General features: G+C 39.6%; 2 protein-coding genes across 2 annotated transcripts; one reads left to right on the top strand and one right to left on the bottom strand.

The window, feature by feature from the left end:
* Positions 1–1,604: 1,604 nt before the first annotated feature.
* On the bottom strand, positions 1,605–13,752 carry kif4 (kinesin family member 4). Its single transcript, XM_087806653.1, has 31 exons — positions 13,613–13,752; positions 12,549–12,694; positions 11,930–12,044; positions 11,541–11,731; positions 11,390–11,479; positions 11,098–11,264; positions 10,820–10,914; positions 10,620–10,739; positions 9,467–9,642; positions 9,331–9,392; positions 9,117–9,249; positions 8,981–9,039; positions 8,792–8,897; positions 8,319–8,420; positions 7,808–7,984; positions 7,610–7,713; positions 7,363–7,507; positions 6,769–6,879; positions 6,536–6,619; positions 6,338–6,451; positions 5,860–6,015; positions 5,692–5,789; positions 5,490–5,619; positions 5,247–5,417; positions 3,279–3,392; positions 3,126–3,203; positions 2,846–2,944; positions 2,613–2,777; positions 2,389–2,523; positions 2,213–2,308; positions 1,605–2,148 (listed from the first exon to the last, which is right to left on the bottom strand). Exons 2-31 carry the CDS (start codon positions 12,669–12,671, stop codon positions 1,951–1,953), a joined length of 3,714 nt encoding a protein of 1,237 aa, XP_087662779.1. The 5' UTR covers positions 12,672–12,694; positions 13,613–13,752; the 3' UTR covers positions 1,605–1,950.
* A 2,079-nt stretch (positions 13,753–15,831) lies between these two features.
* Positions 15,832–24,952, top strand: ammecr1 (AMMECR nuclear protein 1). The gene is made up of 6 exons (XM_087807030.1): positions 15,832–17,287; positions 19,008–19,118; positions 19,545–19,659; positions 19,805–19,895; positions 20,049–20,145; positions 21,469–24,952. Exons 1-6 carry the CDS (start codon positions 16,767–16,769, stop codon positions 21,581–21,583), a joined length of 1,050 nt encoding a protein of 349 aa, XP_087663156.1. The 5' UTR covers positions 15,832–16,766; the 3' UTR covers positions 21,584–24,952.
* Positions 24,953–25,668: the final 716 nt, after the last annotated feature.

Genomic DNA, 25,668 nt, shown 5'->3' with positions numbered 1-25,668 from the left:
TTAGCCATAAAACTCCATGGGAGATCATTTTCATCAGTGAACGGACCTGATTTTAAAAACAAAAAATGCATTTTTCTTTATTTCTTTCATTCGTTAGTCATATTTAATTTGAAGAGAAAAGGTTCAACTGCTTCTTAAACGTCCGGTTATAAACAAAACAACTTGAACATTATTTTAAAAAGTTTTAAATACATTTTTAAATCACTTTTAGTGTCTGTTTGTGGAGGTGAAGATGACGACTGCCGTCGCTTAATATTTTTTAATTCATCAATGAGATTAAACTTGATATGACGTCACCCTTCCCCCCTCAAAATATGTCCCTCTGTGGTACAGCTCGCCCTCTTCCGGTAATTAGGCGTCACTGCAGATACGAAATGTTTAAGGTTGTTTTTATTTTCCATTCGGTGTATTTTATTTCAAATTAAAAAAAAAGCAATTTTTTGGTTAATTTAATAATAAATAAAAGATGTTTTAATTTTAATTTTAAAATAAATACCTGCTCTAACTTGTCCTCCAATAAATAGATATACAAGTGAGATGACGTAACGCGCAGAACTCACCGGAAGAAGGAAATCAACGAATCAATCATCGAGTAAATAAAAATGTTCATGGTAGTTGTTTTTTTTCCGGGCTTTAAAAAAGATTTGTAAATATATATATACAGTGGGGCAAAAAAGTGTTTAGTCAGCCACCGATTGTGCAAGTTCTCCCACTTAAAATGATGACAGAGGTCTGTAATTTTCATCATAGGTACACTTCAACTGTGAGAGACAGAATGTGAATCGAGGGAGATGATCAGTGGTCTTATATGTCTTCCATTTTCTGATAATTGCTCCCACAGTTTGATTTTTTCACACAATGCTGCTTGCCTATTGTAGATTCACTCTTCCCAGTCAGGTGCAGGTCTACAATTATTTTCCTGGTGTCCTTCGACAGCGCTTTGGTCTTGGCCATAGTGGAGTTTGGAGTCTGACTGTTTGAGGCTGTGGACAGGTGTCTTTTATACAGATAACCACTTCAAACAGGTGCCATTAATACAGGTAAGGAGTGAAGGACAGACGAGCTTCTTGAAGAAGTTACAGGTCTGTGAGAGCCAGAGATCTTCCTTGTTTGAAGTGACCAAATACTTATTTTCCACCATAATTTACAAATAAATTCTTTAAAAATCCTACAATGTGAATTCCTGGATTTTTTTCACATTCTGTCTCACATTTGAAGTGTACCTATGATGAAAATTACAGACCTCGCACAATTGGTGGCTGACTAAATACTTTTTTGCCCCACTGTATACACAAATGTTTGTGTGAATGTGTGATATTCATTCTTAATATATAGTTATACATTAAATATGTTGCATTTTGAGTGGGTCACACAGATGACGTCATTTTTGTGGTCAGAGTCCCGAACCGATAGAGCCATTTGGTCATTGCTATTACAAAGGTTGTTACGCAATCTAATAGTAGATATGATGGCGTTAAAAACATATTGATATACGCGAGGATTGAGGACACGATCGGGAAGAAGAAAATGAAGAAGTCAAGCTACATCGACTTTAAAACAACCAGTTGTTTGAATGCGACAGAAAAATGATTTCACACACAAACTCTTGACTACATTTTATTTGGTTCCGTGACAAAACTCAACTTCCGCAGTAATCGTTTTACTTTACACTAAATATAACATTATTAAAAATGAGTGAATCAAGTTATTTCTGGCTACAGCAGGAAAATTAAAAGTGTCTCTTGCTGCTGACGAGAGACAAGAAGGTGCGACTTGAAGAATTAACTCTCGACTGAGTTCATAGTGAAGTTCACGTTACGAGTGAAACGACTCAAACTATCATATTTGTCCTTTTTTCCTTCCAGTTACGCGACTTCCTCCTTCCTCTACTTCTACAGGACGTTGCAGTCGATCACAGATAAAAGGAGAGACGCTAAAGAAGATTCATGTTCAGGATTCCTCTCTGATGGGAGTGCAGCCGGAGAAAAAACTGTTCTGGAAACTCGTCAGGATTCTTTTCTTCTTTTTAAGAAAACTGACGGTGGTTTTGTCTTCGTCCTGATCCATGAACTCCTCCTCCTCCGGCAGGACCGAGTCCTGGACCAGCTCCAGTTCGGTGTGACCCAGGTCTCCGATTTCTTGTAGCACCTGTAACACAATATTTTTTTTGCTCACCCCTGATCTACCTGGACTTGATCCGGGATCTTCTTACCTGCTTGGTGGGCGTGCAGGACGGAGGCTTGAAGAAAGTGAGGTTGTCTGGACTGACGGGCGCCTGGTCGTCCGGAGACTCGGTCGGTTGCGGCTCCTGGAAGAGTTTGATCCAGTTCAAAGTCCACGAATAAAGAAGACCTTTAAAAACGATCATCATCTTGAGAGAAAACTCACGTTGTTCCCCTCGTCGCGATCCTTCGCCTCCATGTTCCGACACTTCTCGTGATCGCACTGGCAGTTCTCGCCGCACGTCGTCTTCCCCTTGCGGCACCGGCACACTTTGTTGATGCAGCGCCCCTTACAGGCGCACTGAGGAACAGCAGAAACGAGCTTGACTCATCCCAAAAAAAAAATCCCGTTTTAACGGGAGAAGAAGAAGAAAAAAAAAAAAAACTCACCCCGGTTGCCTTCGCTTTCTTGGAAACTCTCCGCACTTTTTCCAGTTTCATCGGGCGCCACTCGTCTTCCCGCTCGTCCTCGTCCTCGCTGGGAGACAAGAGCTCCTCGACGTTGATGGACATGCTCAGCGGCGCTTTAGCCGTGGTGAAGCGTTTGGTCTTTGGCTTTAAATTAGGGAAAAAAAAAAGGTTTAAAACTGATCTTCCGTCCACTTTATTGAAAATCTTCTAACCTTGGGAGGAACGTATTCGAAGGAATCATCGTGACTCGGTTCAACGCTGGCGGGAAGGTTGATCTTTTTTCCACTCGCCAACTGGAGCAGCGATAATTTCTGAAACAAAAAACATCAAAATATAGTCGATATATATTTGGTTAATAGCGCTCTTTAAAGTGGTTTCTCTTTCAGGTCAAACGCACGTTTTAACGCCTTGACTTGTGTAATTTACAACGTTCTCATGTAAAGTAAAACTGGACGGAACTATATATTAATCCCCACTTAACTCTCCACTCACTTGTCTATACTGTTCGTTCTGCTCCAGCAGATTCTGGTTCTGTTCACTTAATTCCCGCAGCTTCTCCAGCTCCTCGTCCTGAAGTATCGGCACAAGATAACACAACATATTTAAAAAAAAAAAAAGATTAATTTCCTCCTGGCTTGAACAAACCTGAATCTTAAGTCGTTGCAGAAGCTCCTGCTCTCTCCGACTTTCTTCCTCGCTTTTGGGTGAATCGTTGGACTCGATGGGTTTGTTCTGCAGCTGATTCAGGAGGTACAGAACCTGTCAATCAAAATTGTGATTAACACGAGAAAGGAATGTTAATTATTACGGTAAAAACACTGCATTACCAGCGAAAACTCCTTTCCCTATAAACAGGGAATTTCTTTCAAGTCCATCTGGTTCCTTCTTGCATATATATATTTTTTAAATCTGTATACTGATGATAATTTGATGCTGATGTGCCGAAAAATTAACGATTAATTAATGATCTCGCTATAACGTAGCATACATAAATAAAATCTTATAATAAACTTAACGCATGACTCCTATAAACGCAATATACGACTGTACTCTGGTAATAAACGTAACATAAGATTTTAATCTTGTAATAAACTTTATTTATACAACTTTAATCTCCTAATAAACGTAAAGTATTCAACTTTAATATTGTAGTAAACTACTACGTAATAATAATCGCATTATAGAACTTAAATTTCATAATAAATGCTGTACATACAAATAATTAATCACGGAATAAATTGCAATATACAATTTTTAACTAGTAATAAACACTATATACGTCTCTAATTTCGTAATAAACGTTAAATACACACACATATTTAATCTTGTAATAATAGTAATATACGACTCTAATAAAGTAATAAATGCTATACACACATTTAATCTTGAAATAATTGTTAATATAAAACTTTATTTAGTAATCAACGCTATACACACACACACACACATTTAATCTTGTAAGAATCGTGATATAAAGACTTTAATCTAGTAATAAACACTATATACGTCTTTAATTTTTGTAAAAAAAAAAGATCTATAGATTTTGTAAAAAATGTTATACACATATTTAATCTTGTAATAATCGTGACATACGACTTTCTTGTAATAAACGGAAAGTATTCAATTAAATATTGTAATAAACTCAATTTATACAAATTTAATTACATAATAATAATATTATATTAAATAAAATAATGAATGAAGTTAAATGAAATGAAATAAAAAGTTTTCTTTATATTGTCTCTTTAGTGATTTATAGTACCGGTAACTGTGTACGTCATTGTTCATTTTAAATAAAGTTTGAGGTCATGTGACGAACAGATGCATGCTTCATTCATACTAGTCTACTCTTAAGGTAAAATGTACAAGTGAAATTGTCCCAAAATTGTTTATATTGTTAGATAATCAATGCATATGTTTTTATTTGGGATTTGTGTGGGTTTTTATAGAGAATTTTTGGTTTCTGTGAAACAATCCTTTTCATTTTAATTAAATGACCACATGCATTTCTAGGTGAAGTTGCATTTGGTAATATTGGAATAGTTTGTGATAGATGTTAACTTTGTGTTTAAGCTTTTATCTCGTTGCTTTTGTTCATTTTTTGCATTAGTATTTTGATTTTTTAAAATGCTTGCTCTGGTTCTTTAAGGAGTCTGTTTATTTGTATGTGTAATATTGTGTTAGTACATTTAAATGCATGCATGTTGTCTCCAAAGAGACTTTAAAGCTTTTTGAGATTTCTTTAGTCATACACACACACTGATGGCAGTAGGCCGCGACCCAAAACGAGCAATCAGGGTTGATTAAATGTACTTGTACAGTCCAGACAACCTATAGTTTTGTGAATGTATTTAATTTTAAATATTACTTTTATTTGCGTACAATAAACGATTGTACAATAAATATACGCTTTTTCTTTGTGAAAACTGTTGATTAAAATAAGATTTATCTTAAATCTCATAATAAATGTAATGTTTACAACTTCAATTTAGTTTCAAATGCAATAGTTACAGCTTTAATTTCTCTGAATGCTCCTAATAATCCGCTGCATCTTACAATCAGAAGTTCGTTCCATAAACGATCATCTTGATTTCCACCACGACAGGTCCGTACCTTCTCCTGATGCCTCTGCTCCAGCTCCACCAGCTGCTGCTGGTGCTCCATGTCCATCGTCGACATCACGCTTCTCTCGTCCACCAACATCTTCCTCACGTCTTGCGAGTTTCCCTTCTCTTGGTGGAGTTCGCTCTCGAGCTTTGCGCTCGCCGTCTTCGCCGACACCAGCTGAAGGGAAAGAAAAGGAGTTGAAATGGACAGAACCACTTTAAAAAAGGGGGAGACTGTAGTCGTGTTCACCTCGGACACGAGCAGTCGAACGGCGCACTTTGCGTCCACGATGCTCGTGATGCCGTCGATGCGTTGTTTGAGGCGACCCTCGCCTTCCGCGACGAGTATCTTCTGCTGAAGATCGGCTATCTGGGCATTCCTGTCGACAAACCCACGGGATGATTCAATTCATTCTCATGATTGATCCATCGGTCTGAAGCCTGCAGCTCACCTGAGGCCCATTTCCGTCTCCAGGTTCTCCACCTGCTTGTTCAGAGGAGTCTCCAGAGCGCCTTGAGTCTCCAGCTCAGAGATGAGCAACGTCCGGCGCTGCATTGAGGACGACGTCGATGGGTTTGATCAGCGCATTGTTCACTTTTGTCTCGGTTCGTGGACTCACCCTGATCTTGGCGGCGGGTCGCTCCCCTGCCTCCATTTGTTGTTTGAGATGGTTGATCTCCTGGGCCAGGACCTTCCTGTCCTCCAGCAGGTCGCTGAGGTGACGCCGCGCCTCCTCCGTGCTCACCATCACCTCCACTTCGTTTAGGAGCCAAGACTGAGAAGGAGGGACAATCTTAAGGATAAAGATTCACTTATTTTGACTCCAAATAAACGCAATGTTTTTCACTATCATAGCCAAATTCATAATCAGTTGTTTTGGTCATGTTTAATTAAAAAGGGATTAATTTGGAACATCTAAATCGACAGACGGGCATCTATTTCTGGACAGAGTAATTGGGGGAAATGATCATAGGAACCAGGAAGCATAACGATTCCAAAAGGAGGAAAATAAAATAAGTTAGATTTGTTTATGTCACGTTCTTACCGTGAGGCTTCAGAACTCACTGCGTATAATTGTCTCATTCCGGTTTCTCTACCTTCACTCGTGCTGCGGCGGTCTCCATCCCTCGGTTCTGGGAATCTTTCCGCTTCTCTGCGACCTCGCTTCTCTTCTGCAGGGCGTCCTTCAGTCGTTTATTAGCCGCGGCAGCCTGTTTGTAATGAACAGAGTTGATGGCGAGCCCCAAGTAATGGAACCCCCCTTTAACAGATCGTCACTTGAACAAAGATCCTACCTCTTCTGTTTTCCTGCGCAGGTTGTTGGCCTGTTTCTGGTAATCCCGCTCCAGTTTGAGCAGCTCGTATTGACGTTTGCGATCCTGTCGCACAAATAAAAATAGAAAAAAGGATGGAAACCTCATCAAAGGATGAACTCAAATAAAGTTGAATCAAAAATAATGTAAAAATAAAAACGATGACTTTTTTGTGAGGGAAATGCATGAAATGGTATTTTCGCGAGAATGAATACCTTTTCCTTCAGCTGTAGAACCTCTTTATCCTTCTTACTTTTCCACGACCGGAACTTGTCAGAGTCGTCCCTCATTTGTCTCATCAGCTGCACACGCTGAGACTTCATCGCCTGCCAGAAAAAACAAACAGTTTCTTTTCAACACTTATTATTATTTTAAATCTATAGAATTAAAGGTTGTCAATAGACAATCAAAATATGTCCCCAAAGGTACAAGAGGGTTAAAAACAATCCCCACAGGACGTTACACATCCCAAATACCCACAAATTCGGTCAAACTCGAGGGACAAATCTGTCACTTTATGTGGCCTGTTGGCTAAATATAATAAATATTAATGTCCATGTTATCTATAAAGATACCAGGGTTTGAGATGAGGAACAGAGATTTGAACAAAGACTTACATAAAGGGTAGAACGTTTGGTAAAGGAGGACAAACGTAGAGATAACACACATTTTAATGCTTAAAAGGTTTGACCCCTTGCATGATTACGTTTCAAACCCCCACCTTTAATGTACACTTGTCAAATTATCTTTAAATAAAGTCAAACTTAGACAACTGGATACACATGCAGCAAGATAAGACACCCTGTTACCTGAATCTCTTGCACCAGTTTGCTAACTTTCTGAACGGACGACTCTTTGAGTTTCAGCAGTTTGGATTGCTCCACGAGTTTCTTCTTCATGTCCACTAATTGGGTCTCCAGCTCCTGCAGCCTCTTTCTTCTTTGCTCGCTCAACCTGGAAGATTCATCAGAGGAAGGACGATGAAGCGTTTCAGGGCAATTAGACGTTTGGTATGAAAAGTAATTTGCGGTTTAAATAAATGAAAGCAGCCCATACTTGGCGTGGTTGGTTTCTTTCTTAGCGGACTGAAGGGCGAGAACAAGATTTTCTTTCTCTTTCTGCAGCGCGTCTACCGACGATTGGAGGCTATTCACATTTTTCTGTGTTAAAATAAATAAATACAAACGTATAAAAAAGAATCCAACATGACAACAGGCTTGTTTACTGCTGGATTACACAACAACAGCCACTAACCTGATGTTCAGACTGCATGGGCTCCAACTGGCTGTCATTTTGACACATTTTCTTCACAAAAGCCTCCTTGAAATTCAGCACTTTGTTCAGTTCAATTAGCTCCTTGGAGAGATGGGCTTGGCGCAGCGCGTGATTGGCCGTGAAGGAGTCGGATGGATCCTTTTCAGCACCGGCAGCCTGTGAGACAGAAGAGAGGATTAAGCTCAATTAGTCTCTAATATTAAGCAAATGTCTGACAGATTATCATTTGAAATAAAATTCAGAGCGTTCGTCATCCCCTGAAATCCCATAGGCATCGTTTGGTATTAAAACCAGCGAGTATATTTAGTTAACAACTTCTAAACATCAGAAAAGTACAAAAAAAAGTTACTCAGAGAATATACTATACCACAAATATGATTTTACCATTGCAGTAATTATACTTAATTATGGTGGCAACAGCTAATCTAGAAAGCCTGTAATCCATGAGATTCCTTGAGGAACAAAAAGAACAGGACAACATGGAACAAACCGTTGGGGAAGCATGCGAGTCGTTTTTACTGCCATTTCCCTCGGCTCCATCTTCTCCAATGGTCATCGCGTCTATGCAGGCAGCGATTCCAGCACTTTCATTCTTTTAAAAACAATGTCAGCATAAGTTCATATAATACCGCTTTGAAACAAGTTGAACGAAAAAAGATAATGATGCACAAAATCCATTAAACCACTACATGAAAGAATACTAGAAAAATAATGAACAAATAAATCACAAATAATTGTGAAATGCTACGGTTAAAAAAAACATCCCCCTTTCCCAGAATTATCTAGTGTCCCACTGGACTCTAAATTTAATATAATAATAAGTAATATACATTTAAAGACCCTGGAATTAGCATCACATAAGAGCTACCAATGTTACTGGCAACATTCACACAGAAACATTTTGTGTGGAATATATTTAGTATTGGAAGCATAAGAGGAGATAAAAAAAATTCTCTTTTGTACCTTCAGCTCCAAAATGACATCCTGCAAGTTTTTCATTATCTCAACATTCTCCTTAAGCTCCTGGTCTTCCAGAGCCTCGAGCAGCTTCTCCAGATCGACTGTGCAGCTGAGATTAATACCAGAAGGGGAATCAATTATGAGAAAAATGGTTTGATTCTTGAAAAAAAAGAAAAAAGAAAGTCAACTCACGCTGAATGCTGACGTAGTTGCTCAAGTTTGCCTTGTAGTTTCTCATTTGCTTGTTCAGTCTATGAAAGACAGACCACAGATTCTTTTTTATAAAAAGATCACTTATTGATCACATGAAGGGAGCGTTGTGACTCACCATGATAATCTTCTCAAACATGAGGGCCGTCTGTCCGGCCGCCTCACCCAGCTCTCTGCTCAACTTGTTGTTCTCATCCTGCAGGCTACGATTCTTTTGCAGGAGCTTGTTCACATTTTCTCCAGACTCGCTCCTGCCGCCAAGAAAGATTTTTTTTTACTTTGAGGTCAAATTTTTAATTGAAACTTCGACCCGTGCCTCCCCCCCTCCTTACCCCATGTTTGATGGCACAACACCTCCACGGGCATGAAGCAACATCACCTGCAGCTCCTGCACCTGTAAACGGTGGTTAGGGATAGTTTTGAGTACAGGGTGAGACGACATGAAATAAATAAAGGAAGGTCATTTACATGCTGTTTTAATCGGTTCATCTCTGCAGCTCTGGGGTCAACGTTGATGACGGGTTTGTTTTTAATTTTACGAGCTCTGTCTGCATATCGCAGCGTGTTAATGGTCTCCTCCATGTTGGAGTCTGCCGGACTCACACAAGCGATCATCAACGTGTGACTGTTTCCTCCCAGCGAGTCTATTGAAATGACAGTAAAGCAGTCGTTATTGCACGTTTTTCCTTTCATCAGATTCCAAAAAAAACCCCCCAATAAATACTGGTACAAACGGTATAAACAGTACATCAACTAGTGTAGGTGTTACCATTTTAAAGAGCAACTAATGTATATTCCCAACTCAACTCACTTACATCCCTCACCATGTTTTGAAGTTATTACCGTATACATTTCTCCATGTCGCAAATCTTGGCGAACTAGAGGTTACGAGAGCGGAGTTCATTATGACGTAATTATGGCTTAAGTCCTCCTGCAGCAGCAGCAAATAACTCCCTTGTTCTTTCTTTATACACGTCCCTTTGTGGTGAGGACTTTCTGGATTCATGACGCTGTGTGACAAACCTCAATTTATGACCATTCACAGCAGAGTGGGCGTTGTAATGGTAAACAAGATTTTAGCTTTCAAAAAAGCAATCTTTTTCAGTGGACTGGACTTGAAAGCATTTTCTAATGTAAGCAACTATTAAAAGAGAGTTTTGTAAGTAAATGTATGCATTGTACATTAATACATGCTTTAAAAGGCCGACCATCAAAGTGACAAACATAGCAACCCCAAGAAAATGAAGTACAGTGTGTTTTTTCCTCACATGGCCAGTAGTTTCACAGTACGTATACTGTTCCCATCCTGGCGAAAGGCATCCAAGGTTTCCTCCCCGTTTATGACACGGAAAATTGATAATCAAAACCTTTTATGTTCAGTTTTCTGCGTCATGCCCAACTACGTCATTTACCGTTTTATGTAGTGCGACACTTTTTATAATCATTATTTGAAATGTATTTTACGTCCCAACGGACTCACAATTCAGTTGCACAATATAATTGAAGCAGGGTGATGAGTGGAAAAGAACCTGTACTGAACTGAAGCAAGAAACTGTAGCACTAGCACAATATATAGGAGAAAGAAACAAGATAAACATAAAAACAGAAGGGTGTGACCTACCCTGCAACAGACGCGTCAGTTTGGAGTCTCTGTATGGAACAAAAGTGTTTTTCTTGCTTTCATCACCAAGGGCACTGATCACATTTCCCAAAGACAGGAGGCCTTTGTTGATGCTGATGCCTGCGGAGAAACATAAAAGCAGACATTTTAGACACTGCAAAGACACCATTGCCACCGTTAAAAAAAAAACGCCGTTTTACCTTCTTTTAAACGATCACCCTCTGCTTTAGTTTTCTTTTGCCTCTCAGAACCAGCCAGGTCCACGAGATGCAATTTAGAGATTATAGAATCAGCTCTATAGTAAATGCAGAAAACAAACAAGACTTATTTGTGAAAAAGTTTGTACAAAAAGGACTTTCTTCCCTAGTTTACAAGAACAAAAGATCACTCTTAAATATTCAGATATTTCACTTGAATGTAGTCATGACGCCAGAACACATGAAATTCACAGCGAGAAATCAATTTTTAAAAAGCCTACTTGTCACCACTCCTTCGCTGCTCCAGGGTGATGGTGAAAATGGCATGTGACCGCGACGACGCAGCATTCATGGCTGTGGAAGCGACAGTCCGGGTGGAATTGCCGAGCTCTAAACAGCTGACCATCTCATGTGCAGAGAACACCTGCCTCTCGGTTAACCCCACAAGCTGCAGACAGAAGATGTTTATGTAAACCTAAAGCTTTAATGCACTTCATCTTGAAGGACAGTTTATGGTCCAAAAATTAAATTCAACACTTCTGATATAAGGAATTCAATGTGTGCATTGCTTACCTTTATTCCCTCTTTTGGGTCTTCCCGGATACTAATGGCAGGCTTGTCTTTTGTTGTGCAGAGCAGATCCAGCACGTCTTCATTGTAGATCTGCAATCACAAATTATAATAAGAGACTAGAGACTGCCTTTTACACATCAATGAAAACAACCTCCAAATAAGAAACAGCCAGGGAGAATTCACAGTCATCCCGCTTTTCCATTTCCGAAAAGATGTTTTGGACAACTCGTGGGATAACGCCAACGGAGGGATCATTTTCTTGTGATGATGTGTAGGTTCCTCCCATGGAAAAAGTCTTCCCCGACCCGGTTTGTCCGTAAGCCAGAACCGTTGCATGGTAGCCTGCAACAAATGACATTTGTGTCATTCATTATATCAATCCACTCTGACATGATACAATATAGATTCTAGTTAATAATCTTTTCTATGCTTCATGAAACTAGCAAATAGCCTCCTGACCAATCGGCTCACACATCATCTGCAAGGCTTTTGCCATACAAAAGATAATCAATAATGACACATGTTATTAAGGAGAATTACCTTTGAAAAGTCCACACAATAAGGGGGACACGGCGGAACTGAAAACCTCCTCTTGCTCTGCAGTTGGATCGAACACGTAATCGTATGTAAACGCCTTCTCTGCACCTACAACCACCTGAAACATAAGGTGTTGAAGAAAACATGTAAACAAGGTAAACGAGAAGAGGTTTAAGGTATAACAAAATTCTAAAGTAGCAGATAACTCAACTTGATTTTCTAAAAATGGCTCAAAACTTTTAAATTGCAATATTATTTGTAAACTCTAACTTGGACAACAACTAAAGTTTTCACCCCTTGCTACTAGATTTTCTATTAATAGTTGACAATCATTGGCACACTGCTTTTTGGTTATGTGGTGTAAAACCAACTGAAATGGCGTAGACATAAATCTAAATTAAATAGTGACACTTTGTGTAATAAATAGAGAATAAATAGTTAATAGCAAAACTCCCAAGTCCGGACAAAAACCAAGTCTGGATGCACAAGACGGTGCCTCTTGTTTTGTATGCGAGAATAAATTTCATTGTGACAGTAAACACAACCAGAAATAAATGTAGGTTCCACACAAGACGCAACATCATAGATTGTGACAAAATGAAAGAAACGCTTGAATTCTGACCTGCGGCTCCCCAGGTACAAAGGTGAGGCAACACTGACATCCTTCGTTGATTTCTTTTGGCACCAAAGGGCGGCATCTTAGGGCGACCCGTACTGGGATAACTTTATCATCGTCGTTGTGCATGATGCCAGTGTCTTGATCTTCTGCTGTTGGTTAGAGGAACAAACACTTGTAAGTAAATAAGTAAGTAAGTCATTTTTATTTGTATAGCGCTTTTCCAGACCAGGGTCACAAAGCGCTTAAACAATCAAAACAATACTCAATAAAGTATATACTTTAAAGGGCAAGATAAAACTGATAATACAACAGGAGTTCCAGAAAATCATGGAAAAGCCTGAACAAATAAAAACGTCTTAAGATGTTTCTTAAAGGAGTCAGTAGATCCATCAAGCGCAAAGAGAGAGGAAGATCGTTCCAAAGCTTAGGAGCAACAGCCTGGAAGGATTTCTCTCAACCATCAGTAGATTCTGATCCACAGACCTCAGAGCCCGAGCTGGTGTGCAAGGCTGGATCAGATCACTGATGTAAGGAGGAGCCTGACCATGAATAGCTCTGAAAGTAAGAATTTTAAAGTTGATTCTGAAAGAATGTCATTCTCCTTGTGACAACAAAGGAACTATTATAATATTATTGCTATATTTGTACTGGGTAGGCCATCTATAATACACCAGAGTAATGATAAGTGTGTTTCCCCTCTGGGGATGAATAAAGCTTTTCTATTTCTAAAGAAACTAGATCAACGACCACATTGTTGTTTTTATAAACCATAAGTTACTGAGAAATGACAGTAAACAAATATTATCTCCTTAACAGATACACAATTGTAGTTGCCCTGATCATGACAGTCTCTCTTCTGTTTGTTTTCTTTAGATTGAACAAGATCTAGTTTGTCAATAAAAAAATATAAATGCCTCAAATAAATAAATAAAAAAGGATCTAAACTTAAGATCATTTTCCAACGATACATGTCAGTTAAGCTACTATTTACACTGACAACTGTTAGCAACCGTCGAGGCTAAAAATGAGCCACGTATTTACAAAGCTTGAACTTGACTCGCTCTTACCTCCTACCGTGACAAAGTTTAAATATATCCGGACAAGAAATATGGCAGAACAGCAGGATAATAACCGTTACATTAGACGACTTAAGCAAGGCGTCCTCTAAGATTTAAAAACATTGATATAAACTTCTTCCGTGTCTGCTCTCGAGTCCCACACGGCTCTATGATTGCCCGCCACTTTCAAACACGTAGCTCCTCCTCCTTTCATCTTCTTCTACTCATGACGGACAGTGCGCTGCACTGCCACCTATAGGTTAAAATACAGAATGTCAAACAAAAACAAACCGATTTTTATAGATTATTTCTAGAATTTCTGTATTTTCTCTCTACCTTGCTTCTCTCATGTATTTCATTTTTATAGTTTTTTTTCCCCTTAAATTCAGGCTTTTAACTTATTTTCGTTGTGTTTGTAATGAAACACTGGAGCTTGAATAATAATAAATGACGGGTTGTTATTTAAACGTTGCTTTTCAAAGCTGTATTACACGCACACTATTGCAGTATCCATGTTGAAAGATTCCTGTAGAAAGAAATAGTAAAATAATTCCTTTGTTAATGTGAGACTTCTGAGTTGTTGTTTTTTATAGACTCAAGGACTCATTCATTCCTCGGGCTATTAAATTGTACAATTCTGAGTTCGGGGGCAGGAGTGGAGTGAAAATATCACGATGTTCTGTTCTATGTTAGTCTTTATATCCTTTGTATTTGCTATTTTTCTTTGATCGATGTTCTTTATCTTTATCTTTAGACTTGGATTGTATCATCTTCTCTTTATTTCTCTTTGTTTTTGTTCTTATTTTATTTTGATTTATTTTTTTATGAAAAATTGCTGTATTTTCCTTGGCTTTTGGAAAAAAAACAATTTCAATAAAGTATTTTCCTTACCTTACCTTTTTTTTTAATTGCCCATTATCATCTTCAGTATCATGGTTCAGTATTTAGGTCGATAATAAAAATGGAAAATGGAGTTAATGACAGCATTGATTTTACTTTTACTGTATATTATCATTCAGTTCAACTATAGGCACACTTAAAAGCACATGAAAAAAGTAAACAAAACTAATAAAATAAGTCCCCCTTGAATTTGTGTCAGTTCAAAGGTCACCAGACCCAGTTATCTTGCTGGGCATGCAGTTTGAACATTCTAAACTGAAAAAAGAATGTGTGTAAGTAAGTAAGTAATTTTATTTGTATAGCGCTTTACCAGACCAGGGTCACAAAGCGCTTTAACAATCAAAACAATATTCAATAAAGTATATACTTAAAGGTCAAGATAAAACTGATAACACAACAGGAGTTCCAGAAAATCAAGGAAAAGCCTGAACAAATAAAAACGTCTTAAGATGTTTCTTGAAGGAGTCAGTAGATCCATCAAAGTAATGTCATGAATATATGTTTGTCTGAGAAAGTCGGGGGAAACAAAATACTTTCATTTCTTACAAGGCTTGTTCCTGTAAAAATGCTTGTTTTAACTTTTGATGTCATGCTTTTACTTTGAAGAGATCCCACAGTCTAACAGGAAGTGACTGTATTCCAAATAAAAACGTCTTAAGATGTTTCTTGAAGGAGTCAGTAGACTCCATCAAAGTAATGTCATGAATATATATTTGTCTGAGAAAGTAGGGGGAAACGAAATACTTTCATTTCTTACAAGAAAAACTGTAGAAGATTTGTTTTAACTTTTGTTACCATGCTTTTACTTTGAAGAGATCCCACAGTCCAACGGGAAGTGACTGTATTCCGTAACTTTGTGGGAAACGTAATAATAAAAATAATAATAATAATAAAGTACATATTACGTGTCATTAATGAGATACAAGGAAGAATAAAACGTACTATTTTAATTAATAAAGGACAAATATATATTTTTAAAGGTGGTTATATAGGCCTGGTAGGGGAAATAATGTTTATTATGAGTCATTATTAAGTAATAAAGGGCGCGTTTGCTCTACTTACGTAAAGCGTGACATGTTGAAATTCTGTGTAAAAACTTGTTTAAAACTGCTATTACATGCTTGTTATCATGAAATATCAGAAAAACATTTTTGTGAAAACCTATTCCTGTTAAGTTTCCTATTCAAAACAAATAAACAGTTATAGTGTTATTTACTTTAATGCACATATACAGACACCATTATGGGTCACATGCTAACATTTTAACATTTTTAACAGCCCCTCCACTTCGGACGTTACGCACTGAGTGAGTGTGTGTGTGTGTGTGTGTGTGTGTCAACAAATGAACGCCGCAGATTTTTCTTTTTCGCCGAATCCGGTTCCGACGTTGCCGACGCCACCAGACTGGGCTTGGATCCACCGGGCGCTGAATGGTAGCAGCTGAGAGACGGGTGTGTGTGGAGCGAGGGGCGGCCACAGACCCGGAGGATTCCTCGCGGTTTCTCGGACTAAGAGAATGTTCCTCCTCTCCATGTTGCCCCCCCTAAAAAGCGGATGACCACCACCACCTCCAAACAATCCTACATTGAAAAAACTTTCCCGCATTTGACGCGGGGGTGTTATTGAGCCTTTTTTTTCTTCTTCTTCTTCTTTTTTTTTAAACCTTCCCCCCTTTTAACTACTACCAGCAGATCCAAGATCAGAACATCATGCAGGTGCTAAATGTGGGCCATCTGAAAAAAATGACCTGACGCGGTTTTTTTTTCGTGGTGCAATGACAGATGCCATTTTAACTCGTCCGGAGACCCGAACCGAAACCGAACCGAGGCCCTGTTTCATGTGACTAGAGAAGATCCGTCTTATGGGTCCTGCTGACTCGCTGCTCGACACATCTGGACCTCCTGGTTCCGGTCAAGGCCTGCTATTACCGCCTGTTTAAAAAGGGGGTTGCTATTATTCGGGGGGGTGGTCCATTTGTTAGCGGAACCAGCGTTTTTTTTTGTTTAGGGAGGGGGGGAACCAGCTGACGATTCAAAGATGGATTTCGCGTAACAAAGTGACGCGTTTATATATTTTTTTAAAAAGCGTCGGTGATATCGCCATTTTTTTTCCCCGGTCGTGCGCCTGTTTAAAAAAAAAAAGACAGGGGTGACAGTGGAGAGTGTTATCGCTCGACATTACGTGGGTTTTTTTTCTTCTTCTTCTTCTACGTCTCGCCGGCGTTTCCTCCCACCCTTCCCTTCCCGCCGCGGTTGTGACGGTTATGGGTCGGAAGCGGTGTGTCGGTGCAGATTGTTCCAAGATGGCGGCCGGGTGCTGCGGGGTGAAGAAGCAGAAACTGTCGGGATCGCCCGGATCAGGGGGTCCCGGCGGGGCGGGGGTGGCGGCGGGGAGCGGCGGCGGCGGCGGCGGCGGGGTGACGGGAGGAACCGTCGGGCATTGCGGGTCGGAGTTGGGGATTGGCTCGTCCGCGACCGTGAGCCGAGCGAACGGCCTAGGGGGACCGGGGGGGAACGTTAGCAGCAGCAGCAGCTCCAGCAGCAGCAGTAGTAGTAGTAGTGGCGGTGGTAGCAGCGGCGGCGGCGCGAACGCTCTGTCCCCAACACCGACTGGTTACACCTCATCCGGTCTGTCCCCGAACCTCAGTCCAGGATCCGGGTCGGGAAGTGGAGGCAGGAAAATGGTGGTGTCTGCGGAGATGTGCTGCTTCTGTTTTGACGTGCTTTATTGTCATCTGTACGGATACCAGCCTCCCAGAACACCCAGGTTTACAAACGATCCCTAGTAAGTCTTTTGTTGTCTTTCTGCAAACATAACAATGCATCCTCTTTTCTTTTTTAATACTAACCGACTAGACTTATCCGATTTTTATTTGAATAGATAGCGACTGTCATCTTGTCACGATTTTTAAAGAATGATTTTCAACGTTATCGCTACATTTATTTTTTTTGGTCAAGTTTGGCCTGCTCGACATTTTTTGGCAAAGGGCCTAACAGTCCTTAAAAAAATCTTCCATCATTCATACTCTTTTCGATGACCTATCGTGGCATTTCTTTTTATCCACAAAACGGATCGACTCGTTGCCATTTTTCGTTATTTGAGAAATAAAAAAGGGTTTAGAAACCAGCTTTACGAGGAGCGATGACCCGAACATTGCCGGTTGATGTTAGCTAAGCTTTGCTAATCTCGCTCAACACAAATGGGGGACCGTTTGAGATAAGAACCCTTATTTCTAACCAAATATGTCCACAAATCCCCGACTTATTAATGTTTAACACACTTGTTGTTTAAACGTTTTATCTTGGTGGAAAAATGAACGTTTAACAGTTTTAGAGGACTCCATATTGCTAAGCTTAGCATCGTTAGCTCATAGCTACATTAGCTTAGTCAAACCTTAAAGCTGAAATGGGCTTTTGTTCGGAAAGTCGACAATTAAAAGAGCTACATCTTTCACATTTCAAGTAAAGTCAACGTTTTATATTGATCGAAATTAACTGACAGCTGTCATCGGCGAGCATTGTGTGTTTGTGTGTGTATATATAGATATATATGTGTGTGTACATATAAATGAATCACTGTAAAGAGACAAAGAAAAGATGGAGGATTTTTGACTTTACATCATTTTGTTGTCGGTTTGTTTAAACTCCGAAAACTGTTTAAAAGTCAATACCCTTAATAATAATAATAACAATTTAATTGTGTTTGACCACTGACATTATTGGCATGTTTTTCTACAGCTGAAGGTCCTGGCCCCACCTTTTTTTTTTTTACTAGCCGTAACTTGATAGTTTCAGACTTTCTTTCTGCCTTCCTTGCTTTTCTTTATTCCCTCACTGGATTTTTAACTTATGTTTTACATTAACTCAGAAACGCACAAAATAGGTCATCTGGATTCTGTTGTTTTAATGGGATTCCTGGTAAATGGCTCACATTCTATCCTGTTAAAAAAAACAAAGAGGGAATCACTATAATATATGTATTTGCAAAGCAAATATTTGTATCCATTTGCTTTTTTTAATTGGTTATGATTTGATAATATTCATTCATCCATAAACTATCCTGTGTCCAGCATTGGAAGTTTTGTTTCCCACTGCTTTTACTTACCATTATAGATGACCTTATTAAGGCTTTGTAATATAGTTGTGTGGAATTTATGTGGGCGTTTTCAAGGGACAATTCGATTACCTCAAGGGTTGGAAAGGAAGTCGTGAGTCATCACATTTTAAACCATTAATACTTTACTCATTTTTTTTTGTTTTTTTTACATTTCCTACTAAGCATCAGTGAATTACAAAGATTCTGTGGTGTAAGAAAGACAAAGTTATATCCTCAAAGAAATGTTATTCTATTTCTTATGAAGTTCCAAGTGTTAATCATTTTTGTGAGAAGTGTCTTCTCATCGTCACAGCAAATCCAGTCAGACCCGCGACCAAAAAAACTGATTATCCACATCTAAAGTCTGACAAAGTCGCTCATTCTCTTTCTCCTGTTCTTCTCATTTCAGCCCACTGTTTGTCACATGGAAAATAGGCAGAGACAAGCGGTTGAGGGGTTGTATAGGTACATTTTCTGCCATGAATCTGCACTCAGGACTCAGGGAGTACACCCTTACCAGGTGAGCCGTCATAGTCCAATACGTTTACAAGTTTTAAAGGAAATCCCATTGAGTGTTAAAATGTTGTCCTACTGTAAGCACCATATACTTTTTTAAATTAATATCATATAGATGACTAAAAACACAGTTTATGAGCTTAGTTATTTATTACACAAACATTTAAAATATCTAGCCAACACAATGTAGATCCATGAAACAAGTTTAACTATTAAAGAATCCACTCTTTAAACAAGATTCTTGTAAACAAGACATTTCAACAGACAGTGGGGCTTTTGTGTCACAATATTGACGAATGTGTGTGAAGCTGTTGCCTGAATCGATTTGTTACATTCTGTTTTGTAGGAGTTGCAGATTGAGATGAAGACAAACGTCCTAAAATACTCCATTTTTTTGATCATGGGCTCAGTGTTTTACTTTTGTTTGCAGTGCCCTTAAAGACAGCCGCTTCCCTCCCATGACAAGGGATGAGCTGCCTCGCCTCTTCTGCTCAGTGTCTCTTCTCACCAACTTTGAGGACGTCGGGGATTACCTTGACTGGGAGGTGAGTCCAGTCGCCATAGATTGAGAAACTCTTTGTGTGAAATGCAAATGGTAACGTATACTAGTCTGTTGCAAAGGTCAAATGTGATTTAAAAAAAAAAAAGAAAAAGAAAAGAAAAAAAAAGTATATTTTTCTAAAATTATAGGTGGGTGTTCACGGTATAAGGATAGAGTTTTTCAATGAAAAAGGATCAAAGCGCACCGCCACCTACCTGCCAGAGGTCGCTAAGGAACAAGGTGCAGTTTTTCACTGTTTTTTTAATGAATGATTAATGTCCGACCAAGACATTAACTGTAGTTTGTCATGATGTATATTTATTAACATGACATATAGAACCAGCAGGGTTCGCTGTGTCCTCTAAATGCCTTCTCAAAAATCGTGTCTTCCAGGATGGGACCACATTCAAACCATAGATTCCTTACTACGAAAGGGAGGATACAAAGCTCCCATCACAAATGAATTCAGGAAGACCATTAAGTTAACCAGGTAAGCTTTCACTGCACTCCATGTTTTAACCCACAGTTAGGAAAACTGCAGAGAAATGTATATTACATTTTATTTTTTATTAAATTGTTGTTATTTTAAAGTTTCTTAAAGTAAAGAAAAAAACTCAGATTTGGTGGTTCTGAACAACTGACAACAGGCAGTTTTTGATTCCACTCTTCCATCCTGACTTTCCAATGTATGAATAATCGGGGTGTGGATATTATTTTGGTGATGTAGTTTAATTATTATTTCACTGAAATCTTTCCAGTATGACGTGATTGTCCCAGTTTCATATTAAAATATGTCCTGTTAGTCCCAACCACAGCATTCTATATTTGCAACCAAGGTACCCCTTTACACTTGTTAATGTATTAACTGCAACAGCTTATGTCTCATGTATCAGTAAATTTATGGAGTTTAATGTTTTAAATCAACCTAGAACTTGGTTATCAGATCTCAAGAACTATATAAGAAGGTACCTTTGTGGGGAGTATAAGCTGAAGCTAATGAAAATGAAAAGAATTTTGATTGGAATGGATAAGTTTTGTTTTTTTATCACAGTAAATGCGCATTGATGTGGGTAGTAGTAATTCGCGCATGTCTAAATGATAATTAAGTCATCATTAAGTAAATTGTGTTGGTTGCTTTCACAAATATATTTTCGTGTGGTCTGCTGCTGACATCGCAGGCAAAGAGATGAGGGAGAAAGACTAGCAACTTATGTAGTTTTAAAATGCCAAACGTATACTTTTTGGAGAGAGAGATGATGTTTTGCTTTTCCACTATCAGCCAGAGTATCCCCTTGTTTTATTAAGTGTTGCGTCTTAAAATAAATCTGCATTAAACAAAATCTGTTAAGTAGTGGCCATTTAATTTTCCACTTCAAAAACCTCTAACGTTGAACTGAACAGCTCCCATAATGCTTTGCCGCCCAGCAGCTATTGCGTTTTCTCAATCACAGCTTTTGATCACATGGCAAAAGATATGAATTTGGGCAGTCAGTGCAACCACTTGAGACTGTTATTCCCCAAGATGGCCACTCGGTATGATAGTGAAATGAAAGTGATATGAAAGGAGCGAAGACGTCTGATATGGAGAAGTTTGGATTTGAAACTTGGATAATAGAGACATGGTGGAGAAGAATGTGATGAGATGGAGGTGAATACATGGGACAATATAAGGGGTATATCGGACTATGACTTGAGAAGTAGAAAACATGTGTATAGTCACCGATTCGTGCCACGTATGACGTCCTAAAATAGGATTAAATGACGACTCAATGTGGTGAAAAGTTAGTCAGTAATGCTCTCTGTCCAATTGTAGGTACCGTAGCGAGAAGATGACAATGGCTTACTCTGATTACATAGCCCACCGCCAGCACCATCACTACCAGAACGGCATCGGGCACCCTCTACCACCCTACAACCATTATTCCTGACAGCGAGCCGCATGACCAATCATTGGACCTCTCTGCTGACCTTTTCCCAGGAGAGCCCGCCCCCTCCTGGTCTAGCTATTTCTACTACTGTACCATTTTATGATGATTGTTTCCGTTGCCATGCTGGTCGTCTCCCATGGCAACGGGCTCCGCGACACATCATTTTTTTAAATCGCGGGGGCGAGGATCCCGCCATCTTCGCCCCGCGGTTGTAAGTTTTTGCAGCAGACGTAACCCCCCCCCCCTCCATTGTTTGTCTAACATCAAACAAGTGCTCATGCAGTGTCTCCGAACAAACTGAATTGGGCATATATTCTGTGGATGGACGTCTCTTAACAAACACATCAGCTTTGCTTTTTTCTTTTGGCTCGCTCGAATCTTTTTTCTTGCTTTATTCAGAACTTATCTGCCCCGAATCATGACCTAAAATGGCGAAGTTCTATTTCTGATTTCTCTCAACAACAAAAAAAACGTAGAAAAACATTAAAAAAAAGAGGACATGAGGTTGTATTTGGATCTATATCTTCTCCAAAGTTTCGATTTTTTAGGACTGTGACGCTCTTCGACCACGCGACTGGTCGTTTTTATTGTTTGAGCTCACAGTTTGGTTTGTTTCAATGTAACTTTAAACATCAGGAATTTGGATTTGTTTGAAAAAAATGTAACCGTTAAAAAAAGGTTGGAGGTTTTCAACCCTTTGTTCAGGGCTTCATCCGTTTTTTTTTTTCTTCCATTCATTCTTCTCAGATTTAAGGCGACCCCCTGTGGAAGCCATTCTGTCTGAGGGCGGCTCATGATTGGACTTTGTGGGCGTTTTCTCTTTCTCTCTCTCCATCTCTCTATCTCCTAAAAAACCCCAAAATAGGAAGCTATGGATTTTATTGTGTCCGTGTACAGGCAGGAAGTCACATGACAGGGAAACGCTATACTTGAAGCCATATGTTTTTTCTCTTAAAACAAAACTTCTTCGTGCGAGTACAAAAACGTTTTCGCATTCAATCGGCGCGACCTTCTCATATCCCCAAAGGTCGTCCCCTCGAATGCGAGGTTCACATCTCCCTCGTCTCGTGTGTGTGTGTGTGTGTGTAGAAGTAGCTAAAACATTAACCGTGTATTTGAAACTGTCATATTGAATGAAGACGCACAAAGAAGTGATCTAACTAACATGTTTGTATGTCATAGTAGGATTTTTTTTTAAAACTGTACAGCGAGGGGTCGAGTCGTCGAAGCTGCTCCGTCGCTAGTGATTGTCCTCAGTGCAGGAAAGTGTTTAGTCAGCTGTGGTTTTCGGAGTCTTGAGCGCGGGCGCCGCTTGAGCTCACGGCCCGGGTGGTTTTTTTTTCGGAAAAAAATCAACCCGAGCTTTCGTCATAAGTCGTTTTTTTTTTTTTTTACCGTCGGCACCTTCACTCGCACGAGGCGGTTTCTAGAATGTCTCACGGTGTCCTGGATCATCTCTCCCTCGCCGTCTTTCAGTGTCAAACTTGGAAGGCGAGAGGTTCTTGTTACTTGACCAAACCCTTTTCTTTTTTGTACCAGCCTTTTACTAACTGACGAGTTCTTTTTTTTTTTTTTCATTTATGCAAAAAAAAAGGGCTTTCACGGCACTCCATCCACAGTAACCCCCCCCACTACCACCCCATGAACGACCCAGATTTACATTGTGTTGCCTTAAACGAATGATTTATTGAACGGTGGACCAGGACTCGCGGTCGGGGTTGCTCCTCCGCTAGCCCAGCCCAGAAACCTTATAGTCGCACCACAGGGGGGGAGGAGGTCGTGTCACATTTCACCGGCGTCGGAGGAGCAAAACGGTGGCGTCCTCCTGGTTCACCGCGGTACAGCACAACCCCGACCCCCTCACCCCCCACCACCCCCCTCAACGACTCCTCCTGCTGCTGCAAAACCAAATTGACCATCTACATTGTCTTTGTGTACACATGCGGGCGAGCTGCATGTACGTTACGAGTACGAGACCTATGGTTTTACCCACGGCGTATGCTTGATCTTATGGCTGAGACACTCTTCAAGAGATTTCAAAAAACCACAAATCTTTGGTGCTATCTGAACCTCATATTGGGGTGGTCACATCTCGTGACTGGTCATGCGGACTCATCGATCCATATCACACTTTAAAACCGGTCGGGTGTGAGGTTTTCTCGCGGCGGGAACACACCGCTCGTGGCGGCTCTACTTTTTTTTTTTGTTTTTGTTTTTGTTTTTTCAACAACACCGAAGGACTGTCACTCACGTATATAAAACAAAACAAACGTAGCCTCAGCTTGCAAAGTCCAAGTCTGGGTGATATTTTTATGGTAGTTTTCGGTTCCCTATGGGAAAGTGGATCTTCTGAATTTTACGGAGTCCTGGCAGCGAAATGGCGTCATCGGGGCTATGGAATGTACTGTTAACGGCCGCGCCGGCGTGGAGAAAACCTCACACGTCGACTCTCCTTGATATATGCAGATCTGTTTAACAGGTGTTTTTGTTTTTTTGTTGTACCTGTGCAAGTCAACACGGCAGGTTTGAAAGGACAAGAAGTCAAATGTAAACCCCCCCCCTCCCTTTGAATCCCTATACCTGTGGCCGATGAGGTGTGTTTGTCCGCGGAGTGCAGTACGTAGAACTTTTTCCTCAACTGGAGGGTAGACCTGCTCTCGCCAGAGACCACCCTGCCCTCTAGCTCCAGCTGCTGGACGGTTTTCTTGTCCCTCAGAAGTTTTAAGAGCGTCGACGACTGATAACTATTACAAAAAAAAAAAGCATCGATACCTCATTGGGTGATTTTTACGGAACGGCGTTTGTAGTTTGTTGTAGCAGATAGTCACGGGGGGTGAGAGTGCAGACTCGGCATTTTACCTTTGTGCGGTCTACGGTTGTTAGCTGGAGTGCTGGAGCTTTGTGTTAGCTTGTACGATTGAACCAAAGATGCCGGCGGCCACGCCCCAAATGCTGCTCACCAGGCCTGGCTTCCTGTCCTTCCAAAAAGAAGAAAAAAAAAAGAGAAAAAAAACCCAACCCCTGCAATTGACAAGATGTTCTTTATGTTCTTCTTCTGTGCGAATTTTCTCAATTGTTTTTCGGTGCAACCCGATATTTTTTTCAATGAATTTTCATTGATTCTGTCTCTGATGCTGTTCAATGCATCGACGATAGTTTTGACATGGTTGCTATTGTTACTCGTTTTATTTTTTATTATTATTGTTAGTATTGCTATAATTTACAAAAATGAAAATCCCATGGTGTGCCTCCTAGCTTTATGGGTTTCTAAATGTTTTTTTTTCCCTAAAGACCAGCAGTTATTCTTTGTATAAAAGATGGATTTTTCCTTATTTTTTATGCCATTAAAAAAAAAAAAAAGAAAAAAAAGATGAAAAGATTAAAAGCTTGATTTCTTTATTCTGGACCCAGTAGCTGCACTGGTGTACAATCGCACTGACGAACTGATGATTTAAATAAAAAAGAAAAGAAAAAAAGAAAAACTACAATAATACAACGAATAAAATAAGAAAGAAAATAAACTTGTGTTTAACTTTGTTTTATACAAAACCGGTTTGAAAAGTATAACAAGAAAAAAAATGACTGTTTTTGTACATCAGGACTTCTTTTGAAACTGACTTTTTTGGATCAAAAAATGATTTCATGGTTTTCTATGTTCTGAACTTTTTGAGACACTGAATTCTACGTGTCACTGTACAGAATAGTTTCCGTTGCAGTGGCCCCCCCCCCCCACCCCCCCACCCTGGGCTGGACGGGTTACCTGGTGTAACTCCCCACACTTTTATTTTCTTTCCAAATTAATTTTTGTTTGTGCTTTGATAACTTCAAACGTGATGGAAACATGAATTGGGAATTCAACCCACACCCTTGTAGGTCTAGAACCCCCCCCGCCCCCCCAACCCTTTATTGGAATGATAATAATGTATCAAGACTTGAAACGGGCATTTATTATATTATGAATATAAAAAAAATAAAAAAAGATGGCTATAAACAAAAAAAAAACATTCAGTGGGAGGGGTTAAATAATATATATATAGATGGGTTCTCTGAGTATGTAAGCAATGGATGTGAAGATCATGTAGTTT

This window comes from Callionymus lyra, chromosome 14 (genome assembly GCF_982586985.1).
Source record: "Callionymus lyra chromosome 14, fCalLyr1.hap1.1, whole genome shotgun sequence".
Lineage (NCBI taxonomy): Eukaryota > Metazoa > Chordata > Actinopteri > Syngnathiformes > Callionymidae > Callionymus > Callionymus lyra.
This window is presented reverse-complemented; position numbering and strand designations above follow the sequence as displayed.